This window comes from Coffea eugenioides, chromosome 6 (assembly GCF_003713205.1).
Source record: "Coffea eugenioides isolate CCC68of chromosome 6, Ceug_1.0, whole genome shotgun sequence".
Lineage (NCBI taxonomy): Eukaryota > Viridiplantae > Streptophyta > Magnoliopsida > Gentianales > Rubiaceae > Coffea > Coffea eugenioides.
This window is the reverse complement of record NC_040040.1, coordinates 54,057,960-54,067,636: the sequence shown is the minus strand read 5'-3', so window position 1 is coordinate 54,067,636 and position 9,677 is coordinate 54,057,960. Positions and strand designations below refer to the sequence as shown.

General features: G+C 30.2%; 1 protein-coding gene across 1 annotated transcript; it reads right to left on the bottom strand.

Annotated features, from left to right (window-relative positions):
* Positions 1 to 3,260: 3,260 nt before the first annotated feature.
* Positions 3,261 to 4,994, bottom strand: LOC113773322 (cytochrome P450 71A1-like). The gene is made up of 2 exons (XM_027317939.1): positions 4,114 to 4,994; positions 3,261 to 3,922 (listed from the first exon to the last, which is right to left on the bottom strand). Exons 1-2 carry the CDS (start codon positions 4,987 to 4,989, stop codon positions 3,314 to 3,316), a joined length of 1,485 nt encoding a protein of 494 aa, XP_027173740.1. The 5' UTR covers positions 4,990 to 4,994; the 3' UTR covers positions 3,261 to 3,313.
* Between the last annotated feature and the right edge of the window lie 4,683 nt (positions 4,995 to 9,677).

The window sequence follows — 9,677 nt, the reverse complement described above, 5'->3', positions numbered from 1 at the left end:
TTTATTTTTAATTATATATATAACGGTAAATATATTTAAAATTTTTTGACCATAATAGTTAAATTAAGGGTTAATCACATTTTATCCCCTTAAAGAATACCCTATTTCTCAATTTATCCCCTAACCTTTAATTTTGCTCACTTAACCCCCTTTAAGACAAAATTGCCCTTGCATTATTTTGACTTTTCATTTACCTTGTTTTCTTTTCTTTTATTTCTTTTTCTCTTTTTTTTATTTAATTCTTTCTCTTTCCCACAAAAATCTTCACCTTAATGATTGAAATTAAAAAAGAGAAATTGCAGAGATCTATCTTCTCCTTAAATGATTAGAAAAATATTCAAATCACTTTCCTAAAATACAAATTTTTAGCCTTTCAATTCTTTTAATTTTGGGATTTCCTCTTTCCTTTATAGTTTCTCATTTTATTCCCAAGAAAATATCTTAAGATGAAATTATGGCTTGATTAATAATCATCAATTGAAATTTGTGACACGTGGCATCATACAAAAAATCAAAATTAGTTTTTGATGCCTTTTAAACCTTCACCAAAAAATATGCAATTACAAACTCAAAACAAAAAATTTCGTTGAAATGAAATTTCTATTGGGAAGGATGAAAGAAAGAATAAATAGAAAAAGAAATAAAAGAAAGGAAAACAATTTCATTTTATGATATTTTCTTGAGAATAAAATGAGAAACTAGAAAGGAAAGAGGAAAATCCAAAATTAAAAGAATTGAAAGATTAAAAAATTTGTATTTTAGGAAAGTGATTTGAATATTTTTTTAATTTTTAAGGAGAAGATAGATCTCTGCAATTCCTCTTTTTTAATTTCAATCATTAAGGTGAAGATTTTTATGGGAAAGAAGAAGAATTAAATAAAGAAGAAAGAGAAAAAGAAATAAAAGAAAGGAAAACAAGGTAAATGAAAAGTCAAAATAATGCAAGGGCAATATTGTCCTAAAGGGGATTAAGTGAGCAAAATTAAAGGTTAGGGGGTAAACTGAGAAATGACTTATTCTTTAAGGGAATAAAATGTGATTAACCCTTAAATTAATGATGAAGTAAAGTGCAAAAAAAAAATAATGTTAGGAATTAAATCAATTATATCACTATAATTTAAAAGAATAAAGTAATAATAACAGTGTAGTAATGCTATAGAATAAAAGGGTATTTTTATCCAAAACTTCTTAATATGTTGAGTTGAAATACTTATGAGGGTGAAGTGACTAAAAGATAACGTTAGGGGGTAAACTGATAGTAGTGATATAGTTTAAAGGGGTAAAGTGATAATAATCCTTTTAAAAAATATACATCTCTTCATACTATATATATTATATAAAAGGTACCATGAGTTTGGACTGTATGGGTAAGTTATCTTAGTTTTTGTTGCTCCAATTATAACCTTATTAATTGATGATTGAAGCTTCATATTATACTCTCTTTAATTTTTTATGATGATTGTTGTGATATTAGTTTTTATTAATATAATTATGCCCTTATTAATTGATGATTGATGTTTCATAGTTTGCTCTTTTTAGTTTTTACTTTATTATGATGATTTAAATTCATTACATCATTGATTTAAACGAAAATAATGGTTGATGACGAGACAAAATGTTAAGAGAGACTACGCAAGATCGGGTCTTTGTTTTCTATTCGTCCAAAATACTATTCTTCCTAATAATTAGATTTATTGCATTTCAATAATAGCAATAACTGTAGCAGTTACGAAAAAACCGTAACCTTAATTAAATTTGAATTATAAAGACAATAAAAAATATAATATTCCAAATCAATGTGTCTTTTTGCATTCAATTTTCAATTTTTTATTTTCATTAAAAATTCTTGACTAGTCACAGCCTAATTAAATTTTTAAATCTTCAAAAATATTACTATTGCTATCAAAAGAAGGTGCTCTTAGGATAACAGAATCTTCGTCATTTATGCTTTTTGTCAAATTTTGTCCAAACAATTAAAAGATGAAAAAACAAAAGAAAAAAAAACTCTATTATCTCTACCAATAAAATTTCAATTCTCAAAAAATGAACAGTTAGATAGAAAAAATTAATATGTGGTGGATGATTTATACTCCATTGTTAATAGAAATACCACACAAAATAATACAAAGAGTTCAACTTCAAAGGCTATATATATATATCATCATTTTTTCAAAAAATGGTGCATATAACTTCATATTGAGGAAGCATTACTACATAAAAAGTATTACGAGTCTTGGTACTTTAGAGTGTAAATGTAAGCATTATTGTGATCTTAGTTTTTGTTATTTCAATTATGCCCTTATTAATTGATGATTGAAGTTTCATATTATGCTCTTTTAAATTTATTATAATGATTAAAATTCATTATATAACATCTATTGATTTAGGAGAAAATAATGGTTCATTATTATTATTACTATATAAAATGTAACATGAATTTGGTACTTTGGACTGTAAGTGTAAGCATTATTGTGATCTAATTTTTATTAATCCAATTATGCCTTTATTAATTGATGATTGAAGTTTTATATTATGCATTTTTAGTTTTTAATTTATTCTGATGATTAAAATTCATTATGTCATAGCTATTGATTTAATGGAAAATAATGGTTGATGACAAGATAAAATGTTAAGCATTAGAGACTAAACAGGATCTGGTTTTTATTTTCTATTTGCCCAAAACACCTTTCTTCCTCATAATTAGATTTATTGCATTTCAATATTAGCTGATGAGTGCAGGGTATACATATATCAATTAACTCATTCTACAGTCAAGTTTTACATTTATAATATCCTAAATAACCCATAAGCAATTTTTCACAGGTATACGAATCGTTTATTGAGCATAGGTGTATTAGGTGTCTTTCCCATAGGGAAGATTGTCAATTGCCGATGATTTTCGAAATCTTTTATTATTTAGACTATCATAAATGTTAGAAATTAAATCTACACTATAAAAATCAAATAAAAGTAATAAAAATAATAATAGAAACCTCCTAAAGGTATGGAATTCCTAACTACTCTTGCAAATAACAGCTTCAAAAAAGCAATATATAATAGAAAATTAAAAAATACAGCAGAAAATTCATAAAAAATCTCATTTTTTATGCATTTTGATTTTTTGAGTTTGTTAAATTTTGTGTATTACTCAATTAATAGTTATTGGATCTTAAGAAAATAAAAAAGAATTAAAACATGATGTTTATGAAGGAGAAATAGCAGTATAATGAAAAGTGGGACAGAGAGTGGCACAGGGTGTGGGACAGAATATCCATTGCGCTAGTTATTTATTTTTCCATATCACTATTTATTTTTAACCATATTTCTTGGCAAAGAGGGAAAGACCATTTTTCGGGTGCATGGTTAGTCCCGGCATAACTTCAGTATCTACGTCTTCTGCTTTCATCCCAAAAGGCAATTTCCAATCAAAATGATACAGAAGATTTGCCAGTGCAAGTTCCACTGTTGCGAGTCCTAGAGAAAATCCAGGGCAGCCCCTACGTCCAGCTCCAAATGGGATCATTTCAAAATCTTGTCCACGAAAATCAATATTACTATTCAAAAATCTTTCTGGCATAAAATCATCTGGACTTTTCCAACATTCAGGATCTCTTCCAATAGTCCATGCATTAATGAAAACTAATGTTTTGTACTTAATTTCATAGCCTTCGATTGTGCATTCTTGTGTAGTTTCTCTTGGCCCGAGAAGTGGAGCTGGAGGGTATAATCTTAGAGTTTCTTTTATCACTGCTTTTAGATAAGGAAGCTCCTGAATATCTTCTTCATCTACTCTTCCTTTTTCTCTGACCAATTTTCTCACTTCTGCTTGTATTTTCTTTAGTGCAGAAGGGCTCTTCATCAGGGCTGTCATTGCCCAAATAATTGCTGCTGCAGCTGTATCCGTCCCAGCAATAAATATATCCTGTGATAAAAGGGTAAACGATTATTATTAAGGACCATATCAACTATTTTAACGCAAAAAAAAAAAAAAAACTTTCAGTTTACTTGATTTATGTTGAGAAAACCATGTACCAATATGCTTGTTAAAGAAGATGAAAAAAGAAAGAAGAGGAAATTCAACAATTGATTATCTTGAAAATAGGGATATACTACCATGAGAATTGCCTTTATGTGATCCCAAGATAGGCCTATAATTGATGATTGTTCTTCTTTTAGCTGAATTAAGAGATCGAGCAAATCATCCTTCATGCTTTGTGGTCTGTTTGGATTGAGATGCTCCTGTATCAACTCTTGGTAGAATAAATCCAGCTCATTGAAATTCTTCTCAAGACGTTCAATAATCCCAGAAAATTTATCTACCCAACTGAATGAAGGAAAATAATCTGAGATGAAGAAACCCCCAATCATGGCCTGGGATTCTTGTAAAAGTTTATCGAATCGCTTTCTCTGGTGCCCTTCCTCATCGTACCTCTTTCCAAAGGCAACTCTACATATTATAGTGCTCGTCAAGGACATTATTATGGTCCTTAAATCAACTAGTTGTGATGAAGATGAGAGATTTACGATCTTTTGAATCATGCTCGAAATTTCATCTTCACGAATGGGACGAAAAGATTGTACTCTTTTAAGGCTAAAGAGTTGGAGGACACAAATCTTCCTCATTTCCCTCCAGTAGTCACTGTAAGGTGAGAATGCAATATCCCTTCGATTGTATGACAGCTTTTGCCGCCCAACAGAAGCTGGCCGGCCGGAGAACACAAGATCATGGGTTGTCAGGGCCTGTTTTGCCATTCTTGCTGAAGAAATAACTAGTACTGGTACTGAACCAAGCTGTAATGACATGAGGGGGCCATATTTCTTGGAGAGTTGGCTTAGGAATTCATGAGCCTTTTCACTGTCGAATTGGTGCAAGTTCCCAATGAATGGGAGCCCTGGAGGACCTGGTGGTTGACGGATATTTCTGAGTTGCTTGTGCTTTTTACCTATGGATATGAGGATTGAAAAAAGGAGCAATAAGAGAAAAAGCATTGTCATCTTTAATCGAAGGATAGCAGTGAAGTGAGATAGGTTCAAGGGCTCAGTATTTAAAGGCGCTGAAAGGTAATTAGAATGTCACTAGGAGCCTGTTTGTGGAAACCAACCTGGATTCGGGTTTTTCCAATTGAATTCTACCCAATTCTGTCCAGTTGATATAATTATTACCATATTTGGTGTAAACTTATATAATTGTAGTGTAATCATGAAATTCATCAACTCGTACCCAAAATTGTAGGAGTTTATATCATATATTAATTAGATTGAACTGGACTAGCAGTCAATTGTAGAGCCCCATAACTTTATACGTACATATACTTAATACATATACATATATACATATATATATATATATATGTAAAATATATGGAGATTCTAAACCTTGAAATTATGTATGTAAAATATATGAAAAGCCCCATTTCCACCCTAGACCCATACATACATATGTATGTAAAATATATAATACATTGGTTTAAATGGAGATTCTAAACCTTGAAATTACGGAGAATTTACAAGTTGAATCAAGAATCTCACATTACTTGACTAATGTCTCTACTAGTTCAGAGACACGTAGGTTTAAGATCAAATTTACATAGCCTTGAATATTATCATTTTTCATATTTTTAACCACTTGTTGCAAAATTGCAAATTTATAGTTATGAATCACGTTAGAGAAATACTGATTCATACCAAGTCCATTTAGGAAACAAAAGTTTATAGTTTTAGTCTAATATGCAATACATTTTGGTAGGACCACACTATAAAATGTAAATGGAATTCCACTTGGTAAAGTCCACTTTTTGTCTTAAAAAACACTAATACATTACGTGAATGAATATGGGGAAGGAAAATAAGCAAATCACGTTTGGTTTTTTGTTTTTTTTTTCATTTGTTTGCTCTCAAACCCATGAAGAATCCTAACCTTTTTCCCTTGAGATTTTCCCTTATTGGCCTTTCGCAAAATATGCATAAAGAGACACACGACATGTCACAAAACCAACAAATAAATGAAGATGCATAAGAAGAGAGGAGAAGAAAACTTCAGGCTGTATTTATTGATGAGGGAAAAATAGGAATAGGGTGTGCAGCCAAATTTTGTTTTGTCGCATTTTGATAAAAGTCCATTTTTTGTCATAAAAATACACGAATTAATGCGCCACACAAAACCCTAATTCTTTTCGACAAACCCTAATTCTTTTCGACAATTAAGGATAACAAAAAAAAAATAAGTGGACAACAAAGAAGAGAAAATAAGAGAATGAGTGGATGTCGATGAGAAAAATAATTGAATAGAATGTGCAGCCATTCTTCTTTCGTCTTAAAATTACATAAGACACGATTGTACGAGGTAAGTGCAGCAGGATTCAGGACCAAAAGCTTTTGGGCCGACACTTTAATTTGCACGGGAAAAACACGGCTATATAAAACCGTGACCCGAGTTTTTATTTCGTACCCTAACGAAGTAACGAAATAGCTCACAGCCATCAATCTAGGTATGCCCAGTCTTAGCCGGTTTATGGTACTGATAGTTTATTCTCATCCAACCATAAAGGGCACAAGTCTAACATGACTGGACAAGCAAATTAATCAAGCTTTTAGAGCACCAATAATATGACAATATGGGAGGGAAATGGGAAACCAAGAAGTAGAATTGTGATGTGTTGTATTGAAGCTTGGCTGATTCATAACCACAACTTTCCAGTTTTGTTTCTTCATTGCAGTTGTGTCGTCACGCATCAACCAAGCGTTTGTTGGAGTAATCTACCTAGCAGGCTAGTACCAAAACTTCTGGTACAAAATAAAATCTTCCACCAGTTCTTGTGACTCATTCACACAAGATCACTGTTCAACTTTGGGGGACTAACTTGTCAAGTGACTCAGTGTCACTTCCATGATAGTTCCAAATTCTCAGTACCCATCACCAGGATGGGGATCTCTCCTGTTGTTGGCAATTGGCAAGAGTACCGCATCGGTCTGAAACCGGGAAACCGGGATAGTATAGCTTGACTCGATTTCGATCATTTTTTTTAAATCAATAAATTTTAAAATGAATAGTTGAGATTGAGTTGGACTGTATTGACCCCAATCTTAGACTGGTTACAAGATGGTTCGATTCTTCCCACAATCACAGAGGAACTAGATTCTCTTGCAATTAGTTTGGTTAATTGCCAAATTACTAAATTAAGATGTTTCCTTTTTTTTACGAGATGAGACTTTCTCAGTGAAAGAGCCATGATGGTTTGTTGTTCCCATTGAATTATCATGTCAGATGCGCGATATATTTGTTGAGTTAGAAAATGAATTAGGGTTGAGTCAAGGAACAACCTTGGTGAAGTAACTCTTGAAATAAATGAGCTAATCAAAACCCCAAATGTGGTCCGAACATATTGTGGAAACTTTAGAGCTTAAAACTTAATTTCAAGTGTCGATTTCAAAATGTAGGCTTCAACTACCAATAACATACTTTGACAAGCACATACGCATCATGATTGCGAAACCAAATATCTTATGCAATCTTCAATAGAAGAAAACTGGGATAACAAAACCATATTCTTATAGAGTCACGTTTATCATTTTGATTTCATGGAACATGGTTTCCCTTACTCCGATCACAAATTTCCTGTGTCGAATGGTTATTTGTGGAGCAACGTATTAGTCACATCACATCTATATCTATATCTAGAGCTGTTAAACGAACCGAACTGTTCGGTAGCTCGGTTCGTTTCGACACGTTCGTGTTCGTGAAAGACTCGTTCGAAATCTTAAACGAACCGAGTTCGAACGAATTTTTTTGTTCGATTAATAATCGAGCGAACACGAGCATGTTCACGAGTTTTAACAGACGTTCGTGAATATGAACATAATTATCATTTGACAAATTTTAGGGTTAATTTTATGGCTAGACTTTTATATTTGGAGGGTTTTATTTGTTATTTTTATGTTAATGTTAGCTATATAGTTAATGAATAATAGAATTTAGTCACTTAGTACTTTAATTATTTTTTAGAATGATTAATGATTTGTATGGCATATTTAAGGCTTAAAATAATTTGGATTCGAGCATTTCGAATATGTTCGCGAACGACTCGTTTATGTTAAACAAGCCGAACATGAATTCGAACTCGAACATGAACTTCGCTTAACGAGCCAAACACGAACACAGGTTTGGAGTTCGAAAATTAACGAACGGATACGAACGTTGTTCGAATCACTTAACAAACAGAGAACAAACATGAGATATTCGGTTTGATTCAGCTCGTTTACAGCTCTATCTATATCTCTATTTATGTTAAACAGAAAGTTTGTTTTCAAGATCGAGTTAATTGGTAAAGACATTGGTTAAATTATTGTGAGATTATTGGTTCAACTTTCAAGCTGCTACTTTTCCCTTTTTCTTCTTGTGAGGTTTTGAGTCTTCATTGAACCTAAACCAGAAAAAGGAAAAGAAGAAAAGGAACAAATAGCAAGTGTATTTTGGACTTTGAGTGATTTAGATTCTTTTCAGAAATATCCTGAACATAATATATTAAGGCTGTTTTATGACTCAAAATTCGAACATTATTATAACATTGTTGATGGTATTGGTGTAATATGGAATTTGAGGCATCTATATATATATATATAAATATATATATAGTAGCTATTTTAATATATATATAGTAGTTATTTTAATCACAGTGTTTCTCACTCTTATATAGCATGCCTAATTGAAGAGAATTAACGGGTTATGGGTCATTTAAGTTTTACCCATACTAATCCTATTTGGATTATATTATGTGTTTAAAAAATATTTCTAATTTTAAAATAATTTTAAAAAACAACTAATCTTAACTAATCTTATCTTAATGATAGCTGCTTTCTGTCAAATTATTACAATGATGATATTATATGTTTAAAAGTTATCTTTAATTTTATCTTAATGATATTTGCTTTCCACCAAATTATTACATACAATAATAGTAAAACCTTTTTAAATCACAATTATTGAAATCTTACATATTCCATAAACTACTCCATTTCACCATTATATCATTGATTAGTATTCAAATTATTCATCATCTTTTCTCTTAATTTTGAATTAACTTAGTGAAAAAAAAGAATTAACTATTACACTGATAGATTTATTAATATTATTGGAAATTGAATATTTATTGATGAAGAAAAATGGATTGCTAGATCTTTTTCTACTTAATTAAATATGAATATATAGTTCTAAGTTTATGATCATTATAAAAATTTGAATTATCTAAAAGAATATTTATTAAAAAAAAAGAATATCTACCAAGTTTTTGATATGGGATACATTATTTGATATATACCATCAAATTATAGTAAAAGTATGTGAATAGATTTTTAAAAATTAGTAAAATAATTAAACATTTAATATTTTTAAAATTAATATGAATGAACATGTAGAACTATTGTTAATTTTTATATTTAAATTATTGGCATTTGTATAAATTCACAATAAATAATTTTTTTTTAAAAATTAGTAAATAATTGAAAATTTAAAATACATTAATTTTTAAAAATTAATATGAATGAACATATAGAAATGTTGTTAATTTTTATATTTAAATTATTTATATTTGTATAAATTCACCATAAATAAAAAGAAAAGACCGTGCTAAAGCACGGGCAAAATTCTAGTTATTTTAGGAAGAGAGTTTGGAATATAATAT